Source organism: Rutidosis leptorrhynchoides, chromosome 1 (assembly GCF_046630445.1).
Source record: "Rutidosis leptorrhynchoides isolate AG116_Rl617_1_P2 chromosome 1, CSIRO_AGI_Rlap_v1, whole genome shotgun sequence".
Classification (NCBI taxonomy): domain Eukaryota; kingdom Viridiplantae; phylum Streptophyta; class Magnoliopsida; order Asterales; family Asteraceae; genus Rutidosis; species Rutidosis leptorrhynchoides.
Window position 1 is genome coordinate 619,490,075 of NC_092333.1, and position 14,761 is coordinate 619,504,835.

General features: G+C 35.7%; 1 protein-coding gene across 1 annotated transcript; it reads right to left on the minus strand.

Moving 5' to 3' along the window:
* Positions 1-2,883: 2,883 nt before the first annotated feature.
* Positions 2,884-3,387, minus strand: LOC139848375 (uncharacterized). The gene has a single exon (XM_071838116.1). It carries the CDS (start codon positions 3,385-3,387, stop codon positions 2,884-2,886), a length of 504 nt encoding a protein of 167 aa, XP_071694217.1.
* Positions 3,388-14,761: the final 11,374 nt, after the last annotated feature.

Below are 14,761 nucleotides of genomic sequence, written 5' to 3' on the forward strand. Positions count from 1 at the left end.
CTTTTATTTCAAAAGTTACCTCACCAGTAGGTGGAGTAATAGCACTACCTTGTCCGGTCCGGGTTGCTTTCATCTTTGCTGCCATTGATTGTCGTGGTACCAACGGTCTTTCTCTTTCCATTTCAAAATTTGGGGGTTGAACGGGTTTACCAAAGTCGGAATATCGAGGCTTGGTCGTACTTGATTCTGAATTAAAGGTTTTTTGCTTTGATGAAGATTCAAAAATTTCAAGTACTTCTTTTGAAATCCTGCCAAGCTTTCTATCAGGCTCTGTAAACGGTGTAAGTAATGGAGATTCTGAACTTCGGGTATGTGGCATATGCGACCTATAAACTGTCAATCACACAACTAACAAAAACTATTAAACATACCGATTCTATAAGTTTAAAAATCAAAGACTATTAAAAATTTAAAATAATTAAGAAACTACTTAATCACAAATCAGTTAATAATTCTATTTTGACACAAAACTGTCCCCGGCAGCGGCGCCAAAAACTTGATGTGCGAGAAGTGTCGTATAAATTGTCATATAAAATAATATGGAAAAATACCGATTAAAGATTTCTACACACTAACGGGCAGTGTACCCGATCGTGTGGTAGTATAGTAACAGGTTTAGTTCCGTGTATCGTTCCAAGGACAGTTGTATTAGCCAAACTAGAATTAGAAACTATATTATGATTAACTAAGTAAATGAAACTTAAAGGTACAAGTTTTATGTTTTGGTGGCCATTTAACGATTTAGCCAAATCAGAGAAGGTTAAATGTAAAAACAATATTTTTGGTCTTTTAAATTTATAAGATGAAAATAAATGCAAAGAAAGCAAGTAAGATAGTTTTAATTTAAATCAAAGATATGAAATGTTCATCTAGATATTTTACCCTCGGTATTGGATGTAAGTTTTGATATTAAGGCCTGATTGAATAATTATGTGTGTAAGTTATCTAATAGGTTCACTAAGAGTTCTCTTGAATAAACACGCAAACACAATCACAAGATCAAGGGTTCCCTTTTCAATATGGTTCTTGTATTTGTAATCAAATAACTATTATAAGCATGCTAATCACCTAAATCGGCCCGTCAAGAGTTTTCTTTAGCGAGTATTCAAACTAGAATTACTAAGTGAGGGTTCCCTATTACTTAGACCTTTTCGTTTGTGACTAGTTGATTAGCTAGATCAAAGACTTGAATAACAATTGTCTTTGCATTCGCTCTACACAATTCATTCCTATTTTGTTTAACCATTTTAATCTAGTTTACCCCCTTGGTCCGGTTTAGTAAACAATCAATCTAAGACAAGTTGATTGTAAATCAATATGATACGTCAACAAGAGTTCTCTTTATCAACAACATATCAATTAACTAGATACAAATGATTTTAACAGCAATAAGCATGGTTCTTAATTCAAGCTTTAATCTATCACACATAATACATTCAATCAATAAGATTACATCCAATACCTTGGTTATTAATCTAGACAAACATTATAGAAACTAGCCAACAATCATGGTAACAGACAACATAACAATCAGATTAACAACTGAAATCATTGTTTTAGAACAAGGAATAACCTATAAGAACAAGGAGTTCTTGGATGCTGAAGGTTTTGATCTTTGATGTCTTGATGTTGAGCCTCTTCCAAGAGCTTGGAGTTCTCCAATTTTGCTCCTAAAATTCGTCTCTGTACTCTCTGGTTCGTAAGTTATGAAACAGTCCCTTAAAACATTAGTTTTAAAGTGGAGAAAGTAGGTAAAAAGCACAAAAGTCGGCTGAAACCTACTACGGGACGGCGTCCAAAAAGGCTGAACGGCGTCCCGTCCTTAAGAGCTAGACGGCGTCCTATAAATTCAGGACGGCGTCCTGTTTCAAGATTCTGGACGGCGTCCTATAATCCCGGACGGTGTCCAGATATGCTGAAATCCACTGTTTCGCTTTCTTTTCAATCCTCTTTTATTTGGACGAAGCCTAACACCTTGGAAGCTTTGTTTTACCATTTTAGAGCACTAAATAGACCTTAAGTCGTATCGGGATCAACCAATGTCATAAATCATCAAAACTCTTTGTAAATCACTCTTCCGATACAAATTTGCACATCTTGGATTATCACTTGTAGAAACGCCTTCATTATCCTCGATTCTAGAGCATTTTACACGATATTGCGATAGATATATATGATGTTATTGAGCAATATCAAAAGGTAATAGGTAACAGTCTAGTACCTGAGAAACCGAAGATTCAAACATCGGTTTTGCATGCTTTTTCTGAAAGGTCTGAAACCGAACTTTAAAACTTCGGATTATTTGTAGATTTACGATTATAAAAGTGAATTTTGATTGTTTCATAAACACATAACAAAAATGGATCCGAAATACGTATCAATTGATGTGTATCATGGTTGTGATTTTGAATGGAATGATGGCAAAACACAACTCTCTAAAGGGCCTAAAATGACGTTTGATAACGTAGATGTTCGGGGCTTTAATATGGAGAAGTTGAATGAGTTTCTTCGAGAAAAGCTAGCAAAGAATCCACGTTCAATGGACATATACTACTACAAACCAGGAGTTGCTGAACTCGAGCAATGTGTTATGATAAAGAATGGTATACATTAGTAGGGAAAGCATGTATACTTTCAGAAAAGATAGAGTTGTATGTTTTATTTGGAGTTTTTGAAGACACACTTGAGTTCGATACGATGTATGATAGTCATGGTGAATACTATTATGCACCTAGACCTTTTATAAATTAAAGTTACTTGTAATAGATTAGTACTTGAATATGATTAGTAACGTGCAATTTCATTATTTCAACAACACTTTTTTATTCATAAACATAATTAGCGATTACAACAAACAAAGTACAACAAATTACTACTGAAAACCTATGGCATTCTAGTAGTTGGATAGGTGTTCCTGTTGTGACCTGTTGCCTTGCATATACCACACTTTGGTTTTTGCTTTTCAAATTCATCCATCTGGTTCTTAATACATTTTGATTGCTTCCTCCCCCTGTGCTTAATCAATCTTGATGGATCAACCATAATGTTCCATTGTATATGTGCCCAGTAGCTCACATCTCTTAGTGGATTAAAATGATGGCTATATTGCTCTCTCCATGTAGGAGTTGTGTACTTTTTACTGATGCATTTATTTATATCCTCGTTTAGATGGCTACACACGGAAATGGCATGAGAGCAAGGTAATCTTTGGTGTTCCCAAATTCCACATGAACACCTTTTCTCTTTAAACTCCACTGTGTAATCGGTACCACCCTCACCACTTCTTTGATAAGTTGGCTGAACCTTGAACACACCTTGCTGTTCGTTATAACATGTTGTTTTGTATCTTTGAGCTCTTTTTGCCCGTTCGTTAAAGATGTTAAACATGTTCTTGGACAGTGGTGAATTACATTGCCTTGCATCTCAACTTTGATCATAGAAGTGTTGTCTGGTGTAATCAAATGTATATTCAATACACGCTTTGATCGGCATCATTCGGGCATGACGAAACACATTGTTGAGGGACTCGGCAATATTTTTCGTTGTGTTACCCCAAAGACTCCTCAGTCTGTCCCTATACACAGTCCACTTGCCTAAATCAGCATCATGAAAATATTGCCAAGTCTTAATACTAGCTTGTTTGATGGCTTTGAGAGAATTCTTGCACAATATTTGATTCGTTGTTGAACCGACTGTCCAACACAAGTGTTTGAGCGATTTTACTTTAGTATATTTGCTCAACAAGTTGCTACGAATGTGGCGCAAATAGTATCTATGTTCCCAACCATACGTTTGAGCACCCATTGCATGCAAGATACCTAGATGTCGATCAGAGATGACACACAACTTTCCATTTCCAATAACATTTTCTTCGAGCATTTGCAAAAACCAAACCCAACTTTCGTTACTTTTTGCATCAACTAGTGCAAAGGCAACGGGTATAATTTGATTGTTAGCATTTTTGCCAACCGCTGTTAACAACTTACCCCTATAACTACCTTTCAAATGGGTGCCATCGATGCAAATTATCGGAATACACAATTTAAATGATTTAATGGCTGGACCGAATGCTCAAAACACAAATTTAAATGTGTCGAAACCTTCTTCAATTTCAGGTCCATTTTCAAAAACAACAATTGTGTCTGGCTTGGTAGAAACTAATTCATTCAAATAATTTGATAGTTGAATAAAATTACTTTCCCAAGTTCCGAACAATCGTTCGATTGCAATACGCCTAGCATTCCATGCTTTAGCGTAACGGACATCCACATGCCATGTATTTTTTATTTGGGCTTGGATGTTTTTAACAGGATAAGCAACGTTTAAACATATTTGATGCTCAATTTCACTAGCAATTAAGCTAGAGGTTAAACAACGATTGTTGTTTTTCGATACGTGTCCATAACACGCGTGTTCATCTTTCCATTTTGTAATTTTCCATACCTTCGATCGATTGTGAGACGAACCACTTAAATTCTAGCAACAATGGTATCTTTCTTGTGGACCCTTGTAACTTGAGCTAGTTTGAAATGTCCCGTTCTTATTGATTAAAAACGTTCCATATTAATTGATTTCGTTGCGAGGTTTTGACCTCTATATGAGACGTTTTTCAAAGACTGCATTTATTTTTAAAACAAACCATAACCTTTATTTCATAAATAAAGGTTTAAAAAGCTTTACGTAGATTATCAAATAATGATAATCTAAAATATCCTGTTTACACACGACCATTACATAATGGTTTACAATACAAATATGTTACATCGAAATCAGTTTCTTGAATGCAGTTTTTACACAATATCATACAAACATGGACTCCAAATCTTGTCCTTATTTTAGTATGCAACAGCGGAAGCTCTTAGTATTCACCTGAGAATAAACATGCTTTAAACGTCAACAAAAATGTTGGTGAGTTATAGGTTTAACCTATATATATCAAACCGTAACAATAGACCACAAGATTTCATATTTCAATACACATCCCATACATAGAGATAAAAATCATTCATATGGTGAACACCTGGTAACCGACATTAACAAGATGCATATATAAGAATATCCCCATCATTCCGGGACACCCTTCGGATATGATATAAATTTCGAAGTACTAAAGCATCCGGTACCTTGGATGGGGTTTGTTAGGCCTAATAGATCTATCTTTAGGATTCGCGTCAATTAGGGTGTCTGTTCCCTAATTCTTAGATTACCAGACTTAATAAAAAGGGGCATATTCGATTTCGATAATGCAACCATAGAATGTAGTTTCACGTACTTGTGTCTATTTTGTAAATCATTTATAAAACCTGCATGTATTCTCATCCCAAAAATATTAGATTTTAAAAGTGGGACTATAACTCACTTTCACAGATTTTTACTTCGTCGGGAAGTAAGACTTGGCCACTGGTTGATTCATGAACCTATAACAATATATACATATATATCAAAGTATGTTCAAAATATATTTACAACACTTTTAATATATTTTGATGTTTTAAGTTTATTAAGTCAGTTGTCCTCGTTAGTAACCTACAACTAGTTGTCCACAGTTAGATGTACAGAAATAAATCGATAAATATTATCTTGAATCAATCCACGACCCAGTGTAGACGTATCTCAGTATTGATCATAACTCAAACTATATATATTTTGGAATCAACCTCAACCCTGTATAGCTAACTCCAACATTCACATATAGAGTGTCTATGGTTGTTCCGAAATATATATAGATGTGTCAACATGATAGGTCGAAACATTGTATACGTGTCTATGGTATCTCAAGATTACATAATATACAATACAAGTTGATTAAGTTATGGTTGTAATAGATTTGTTACCAATTTTCACGTAGCTAAAATGAGAAAAATTATCCAATCTTGTTTTACCCATAACTTCTTCATTTTAAATCCGTTTTGAGTGAATCAAAGCTATGGTTTCATATTGAACTCTATTTTATGAATCTAAACAGAAAAAGTATAGGTTTATAGTCGGAAAAATAAGTTACAAGTCATTTTTGTAAAGGTAGTCATTTCAGTCGAAAGAACGACGTCTAGATGACCATTTTAGAAAACATACTTCCACTTTGAGTTTAACCATAATTTTTGGATATAGTTTCATGTTCATAATAAAAATCATTTTCCCAGAATAACAACTTTTAAATCAAAGTTTATCATAGTTTTTAATTAACTAACCCAAAACAGCCCGCGGTGTTACTACGACGGCGTAAATCCGGTTTTACAGTGTTTTTCGTGTTTCCAGGTTTTAAATCATTAAGTTAGCATATCATATAGATATAGAACATGTGTTTAGTTGATTTTAAAAGTCAAGTTAGAAGGATTAACTTTTATTTGCGAACAAGTTTAGAATTAACTAAACTATGTTCTAGTGATTACAAATTTAAACCTTCGAATAAGATAGCTTTATATGTATGAATCGAATGATGTTATGAACATCATTACTACCTAAAGTTCCTTGGATAAACCTACTGGAAATGATAAAAATAGATCTAGCTTCAAAGGATCCTTGGATGGCTTGAAAGTTCTTGAAGCAGAATCATGACACGAAAACAATTTCAAGTAAGATTTCCACTCGAAATAAGATTGTTATAGTTATAGAAATTGAATTAAAGTTTGAATATGATTATTACCTTGTATTAGAAAGATAACCTACTGTAAGTAACAAAGGTTAATTGATCTTGGATGATTATTTGGAATGGATTTAGAAAACTTGGAAGTAAACTTGCAATCTTTGAAGTATTCTTGATTTTATGAAACTAGAACTTTTGGAATTTATGAAGAACACTTGGAACTTGAAGATAGAACTTGAGAGAGATCAATTAGATGAATAAAATTGAAGAATGAAAGTGTTTGTAGGTTTTTTTAGTCGTTGGTGTATGGATTAGATATAAAGGATATGTAATTTTGTTTTCATGTAAATAAGTCATGAATGATTACTCATATTTTTGTAATTTTATGAGATATTTTATGCTAGTTGACAAATGATGGTTCCCACATGTGTTAGGTGACTCACATGGGCTGCTAAGAGCTGATAATTGGAGTGTATATACCAATAGTACATACATCTAAAAGCTGTGTATTGTACGAGTACGAATACGGGTGCATACGAGTAGAATTGTTGATGAAACTGAACGAGGATGTAATTGTAAGAATTTTTGTTAAGTAGAAGTATTTTGATAAGTGTCTTGAAGTCTTTCAAAAGTTTATGAATACATATTAAAACACTACATGTATATACATTTTAACTGAGTCGTTAAGTCATCGTTAGTCGTTACATGTAAATGTTGTTTTGAAACCTTTAGGTTAACGATCTTGTTGAATGTTGTTAACCCATTATTTATTATAACAAATGAGATGTTAAATTGTTATATTATCATGATATTATGATATATAATATATCTTAGTATGATATATATACAGTTAAATGTCGTTACAACGATAATCGTTACATATATGTCTCGTTTCGAAATCATTAAGTTAGTAGTCTTATTTTTACATATGTATTTCATTGTTAATACACTTAATAATATATTTACTTATCATTTAACATAATTAACCAAGTGTATCAATATCTTAATATGATTCATATGTATCTAGTAAGACGTTGTTATAACGATAATCGTTATATATATCGTTTTCGAGTTTCTTAAATTAATAGTCTCATTTTTATGTATATAACTCATTGTTAAAATACCTAATGAAATACATACTTATAATAAAATCATGTTAACTATATATATAACCATATATATGTCATCGTATAGTTTTTACAAGTTTTAACGTTCGTGAATCACCGGTCAACTTGGGTGGTCAATTGTCTATATGAAACCTATTTCAATTAATCAAGTCTTAACAAGTTTGATTGCTTAACATGTTGGAAACACTTAATCATGTAAATAACAATTTCATTTAATATATATATAAACATGGAAAAGTTCGGGTCACTACAGTACCTACCCGTTAAATAAATTTCGTCCCGAAATTTTAAGCAGTTGGAGGTGTTGACGTATCTTCTGGAAATAAATGCGGGTATTTCTTCTTCATCTGATCTTCACGCTCCCAGGTGAACTCGGGTCCTCTACGAGCATTCCATCTAACCTTAACAATCGGTATCTTGTTTTGTTTAAGTCTCTTAACTTCATGATCCATTATTTCGACGGGTTCTTCAATGAATTGAAGTTTTTCATTGATTTGGATTTCGTCCAACGGAATAGTGAGATCTTCTTTAGCAGAACATTTCTTCAAATTTGAGATGTGGAAAGTGTTATGTACAGCCGAGAGTTGTTGAGGTAGCTCCAGTTGGTAAGCTACTGGTCCGACACGATCTATAATCTTGAATGGTCCAATGTACCTTGGATTTAGTTTCCCCCGTTTACCAAATCGAACAACGCCTTTCCAAGGTGAAACCTTAAGCATGACCATTTCTCCAATTTCAAACTCTATATCTTTTCTTTTACTGTCCACGTAGATCTTTTGTCGACTCTGGGCGGTTTTCAATCTTTGTTGAATTTGGATGATTTTCTCGGTAGTTTCTTGTATTATCTCCGGACCCGTAATCTGTATATCCCCCACTTCACTCCAACAAATCGGAGACCTGCACTTTCTACCATAAAGTGCTTCAAACGGCACCATCTCAATGCTTGAATGGTAGCTGTTGTTGTAGGAAAATTCTGCTAACGGTAGATGTCGATCCCAACTGTTTCCGAAATCAATAACACAAGGTCGTAGCATGTCTTCAAGCGTTTGTATCGTCCTTTCGCTCTGCCCATCAGTTTGTGGATGATAGGCAGTACTCATGTCTAGACGAGTTCCTAATGCTTGCTGTAATGTCTGCCAGAATCTTGAAATAAATCTGCAATCCCTATCAGAGATAATAGAGATTGGTATTTCATGTCTGGAGACGACTTCCTTCTAATACAGTCGTGCTAACTTCTCCATCTTGTCATCTTCTCTTATTGGCAGGAAGTGTGCTGATTTGGTGAGACGATCAACTATTACCCAAATAGTATCAAAACCACTTGCAGTCCTTGGCAATTTAGTGACGAAATCCATGGTAATGTTTTCCCATTTCCATTCCGGGATTTCGGGTTGTTGAAGTAGACCTGATGGTTTTTGATGCTCAGCTTTGACCTTAGAACACGTCAAACATTCTCCTACGTATTTAGCAACATCGGCTTTCATACCCGGCCACCAAAAATGTTTCTTGAGATCCTTGTACATCTTCCCCGTTCCAGGATGTATTGAGTATCTGGTTTTATGAGCTTCTTTAAGTACCATTTCTCTCATATCTCCAAATTTTGGTACCCAAATCCTTTCAGCCCTATACCGGGTTCCGTCTTCCCGAATATTAAGATGCTTCTCCGATCCTTTGGGTATTTCATCCTTTAAATTTCCCTCTTTTAAAACTCCTTGTTGCGCCTCCTTTATTTGAGTAGTAAGGTTATTGTGAATCATTATATTCATAGATTTTACTCGAATGGGTTCTCTGTCCTTCCTGCTCAAGGCTTCAGCTACCACATTTGCCTTCCCCGGGTGGTAACGAATCTCAAAGTCGTAATCATTCAACAATTCAATCCACCTACGCTGCCTCATATTCAGTTGTTTCTGATTAAATATGTGCTGAAGACTTTTGTGGTCGGTATATATAATACTTTTGACCCCATATAAGTAGTGCCTCCAAGTTTTTAATGCAAAAACAACCGCGCCTAATTCCAAATCATGCGTCGTATAATTTTGTTCGTGAATCTTCAATTATCTAGACGCATAAGCAATCACCTTCGTTCGTTGCATTAATACACAACCGAGACCTTGCTTTGATGCGTCACAATAAATCACAAAATCATCATTCCCTTCAGGCAATGACAATATAGGTGCCGTAGTTAGCTTTTTCTTCAATAACTGAAACGCTTTCTCTTGTTCATCCTTCCATTCAAATTTCTTCCCTTTATGCGTTAATGCAGTCAAGAGTTTTGCTATTCTGGAAAAGTCTTGGATGAACCTTCTGTAGTAACCAGCTAGTCCTAAAAACTGGCGTATGTGTTTCGGAGTTTTCGGGGTTTCCCACTTTTCAACAGTTTCTATCTTTGCCGGATCCACCTTAATACCTTCTTTGTTCACTATGTGACCGAGGAATTGAACTTCTTCCAACCAAAATACACACTTTGAAAATTTAGCGTACAATTCTTCCTTCCTCAATACTTCTAACACCTTTCTCAAATGTTCACCGTGTTCTTGGTCATTCTTTGAGTAAATAAGTATGTCATCAATGAAAACAATGACAAACTTGTCAAGGTATGGTCCACACACTCGGTTCATAAGGTCCATGAACACAGCTGGTGCATTAGTTAAACCAAACGGCATGATCATAAACTCGTAATGACCGTAACGTGTTCTGAAAGCAGTCTTTGGAATATCATCTTCTTTCACCCGCATTTGATGATACCCGGAACGTAAGTCAATCTTTGAATAAACAGACGAGCCTTGTAGTTGATCAAATAAGTCGTCTATTCTCGGTAGTGGGTAGCGGTTCTTGATGGTAAGTTTGTTCAACTCTCGGTAGTCGATACACAACCTAAATGTACCATCCTTCTTCTTGACAAACAAAACAGGAGCTCCCCACGGTGATGTGCTTGGTCGAATGAAACCACGCTCTAAAAGTTCTTGTAATTAGCTTTGCAGTTCTTTCATCTCGCTGGGTGCGAGTTTGTAAGGAGCACGAGCTATTGGTGCAGCTCCTGGTACAAGATCTATTTGAAATTCAACGGATCGATGTGGGGGTAATCCCAGTAATTCTTTTGGAAATACATCGGGAAATTCTTTTGCGACGGGAACATCATTGATGCTCTTTTCTTCAGTTTGTACTTTCTCGACGTGTGCTAGAACAGCATAGCAACATTTTCTTATTAGTTTTTGTGCCTTCAAATTACTAATAAGATGTAGCTTCATGTTGACCTTTTCTCCGTACACCATTAAGGGTTCTCCTTCTTCTCGTACAATGCGAATTGCATTTTTATAACATACAATCTCTGCTTTCACCTTCTTCAGCCAGTCCATGCCAACTATTACATCAAAACTCCCTAACTCTACTGGTATCAAATCAATCTTAAATATTTCGCTACCCAGTTTAATTTCTCGATTCCGGCAAATATTATCTGCTGAAATTAATTTACCGTTTGCTAATTCGAGTAAAAATTTACTATCCAACGGCGTCAATGGACAACTTAATTTAGCACAAAAATCTCTACTCATATAGCTTTTATCCGCACCCGAATCAAATAAAACGTAAGCAGATTTATTATCAATAAGAAACGTACCCGTAACAAGCTCCGGGTCTTCCTGTGCCTCTGCCGCATTAATATTGAAAACTCTTCCGCGGCCTTGTCCATTCGTGTTCTCTTGGTTCGGGCAATTTCTAATAATGTGGCCCGGTTTTCCACATTTATAACAAACTACATTGGCATAACTTGCTCCGACACTACTTGCTCCGCCATTACTCGTTCCAACACCATTTGTTCCTTTCGTTCTGTTAACCCCTGGTCCGTAGACCTCACACTTCGCCGCGCTATGACCATTTCTTTTACACTTGTTGCAAAATTTGGTGCAGAACCCCGAGTGATACTTTTCACACCTTTGGCATAGCTGCTTCTGATTGTTGTTGTTGTTGCGGTTGTTATTGTTGTTGGGATGATTGTTGTAGTTGCTGCTGTTGTTGTTGTTGTTGTTGTTGTTGTTGTTGTTGTTGTTGTTGTTGTTGTTGTTGTTGTTGTTGTTGTTGTTGTTGTTGTTGTTGGGCCGTTTGTTGTAGTTGCGATTGATGTTGCGATTATTGGGATAATTGTTGCGATTATTATTGTAATTGCTGTTGTTGTTGTATTGGTGATTCTTATCACCGTTTTCCTCCCACTTTCTTTTGACTTGCTTCACATTGGCCTCTTCAGCCGTCTGTTCTTTAATTCTTTCCTCAATCTGGTTCACTAGTTTGTGAGCCATTCTACATGCATGTTGTATGGAGGCGGGCTCATGTGAACTTATATCTTCTTGGATTCTTTCTGGTAATCCTTTCACAAACGCGTCGATCTTCTCTTCCTCATCTTCGAACGCTCCTGGACACAATAGGCACAATTCTGTAAATCGTCTTTCGTACTTGGTAATATCAAATCCTTGGGTTCGTCACCCTCTAAGTTCTGTCTTGAGCTTATTGACCTCGGTTCTGGGACGGTACTTCTCGTTCATCAAGTGCTTGAATGCTGACCACGGTAGTACGTACGCATCATCTTGTCCCACTTACTCTAGATAGGTATTCCACCATGTTAACGCAGAACCTGTGAAGGTATGCGTAGCGTACTTCACTTTGTCCTCTTCAGTACACTTACTTATGGAAAACACCGATTCGACCTTCTCGGTCCATCGTTTCAATCCGATCGGTCCTTCGGTTCCATCAAATTCCAAAGGTTTGCAGGCAGTGAATTCTTTGTAGGTGCATCCTACACGATTTCCTGTACTGCTAGATCCAAGGTTATTGTTGGTATGTAGCACAGCCTGTACTACGGCTATGTTTGAAGCTAGAAAAGTACGAAATTCCTCTTCATTCATATTCACGGTGTGTCGAGTAGTCGGTGCCATTTCCTTCAAAATAGTCAAATGAAACAAGTTAATCATACAGAATATTAAGAGTAGTTAATAGTATTTCGTAGCATAATATGAACTCATTTATAAAAGCTTTTTCTTCATATTAGCGTTTTATAAGTTTAAATTCGGGTAGTACCTACCCGTTAAGTTCATACTTAATAGCTAATATACAATTCAACTACTACAATTCTATATGAAAAACTGATTATAATAATATTTCGCGTTCAAACTTTTATACAATATTTTACAAACTTACAATACCGCTTATTTTACATAAAGCATGAAATATAGCACACAATAACTTTGATACAAGATAGTTGTGAAGATAATTCTAGCTAGTACACAAGTCGTTCAGCAAAGGCAATAAAGACACGTAATTCATACGTCCAGAAACAAGTCATGCATTCTGGTTTTACTAGGACTACTTCCCATCCCTGGTCTTGTGGAACATAACCGTTATGGCCGTTGATAAGACAGCATGTTGTAACGTCGTCAAAGGGACGAGGGTTACGTAATGACCAACAGTCTCGTAATAACCTAAAAACCTCATTTCTTACCCCAATTACCGACTCCGTCACTTGTGGGAACGTTTTGTTTAATAGTTGTAGCCCGATGTTCTTTTTCTCACTTTGGTGAGAAGCGAACATTACTAACCCGTAAGCATAGCATGCTTCTTTATGTTGCATGTTAGCCGCTTTTTCTAAATCATGAAGTCCTATATTCAGATACATTGAGTCAAAATAATTTCTTAACCCGTTGCGTAAAATAGCATTTGGGTTCCCCGCAATATATGCGTCAAAGTAAACACATCGTAACTTATGGGTTTCCCAATGTGATATCCCCCATCTTTCAAACGAAAGTCTCTTATAAACCAAGACATTTTTGGAACGTTCTTCGAATGTCTTACAAACTGATTTCGCCGTAAATAGTTGTGCCGAAGAATTCTGACCGACTCTAGACAAGATTTCATCAATCATGTCTCCGGGTAGGTCTCTTAAAATATTGGGTTGTCTATCCATTTTGTGTTTTTATACTGTAAATTAGACAAGAGTTAGATTCATAAAAAAAATACTTATTAATACAAGCAATTTTTACATATATCATAAAGCATAAGCACACTATATTACATATATTACACCACACGAATACAACTATCTTATTCCGACTCGCTAATTTTTTCTTCTTCGGTTTTGGTTCGTTTTGCCAAGTTTATAGGGATATATGATGTTCCCCTAATACGAGCTGTCGTTTTCCACAACAGTTTAGAAAAACCTGGTGGTTTAGAGGTTCCCGGGTCATTGTTACAACTTAAGGGCTTCGGGGGTTGACGATACATATAAAGTTCATCGGGGTTGGATTTAGATTTCTCTATTTTTATGCCCTTTACCTTATTATTTTCTTTTTCCTTTTTAAATTCGGTTGGGGTAATTTCTATAACATCATCGGAATTCTCATCGGAATCCGATTCATCGGAGAATTGGTAATCCTCCCAATATTTTGCTTCCTTGGCGGAAACACCATTGACCATAATTAACCTTGGTCGGTTGGTTGAGGATTTTCTTTTACTTAACCGTTTTATTAGTTCCCCCACCGGTTCTATTTCCTCCTCCGGTTCCTCCTCTTCCGGTTCTGATTCTTCTTCCGGTTCTGATTCTTCTTCCGGTTCTTCTTCGGGAACTTGTGAATCAGTCCAATATATATTCGACTCTTCGTTATTATTAGGTGAGTCAATGGGATTTGTGCTAGAGGTAGACATCTATCACACAATATCAAACATGTTAAGAGATTAATATATCACATAATATATACATGTTAATAATATATAGTTTCCAACAAAAATGTTAAGCAATCATTTTTAAAGAAAACACGGTCGAAGTCCAGACTCACTAATGCATCCTAACAAACTCGATAAGACACACTAATGCAAATTTTCTGGTTCTCTAAGACCAGCGCTCGGATACCAACTGAAATGTCCCGTTCTTATTGATTAAAAACGTTCCATATTAATTGATTTCGTTGCGAGGTTTTGACCTCTATATGAGACGTTTTTCAAAGACTGCATTTATTTTTAAAACAAACCATAACCTTTATTTCATAAATAAAGGTTTAAAAAGCTTTAC

Coding starts and splice junctions, on each gene's coding strand:
- LOC139848375 (XM_071838116.1), bottom strand. CDS start 3,387: ATGTTTAACATCTTTAACGAACGGGCAAAAAGAGCTCAAAGATACAAA.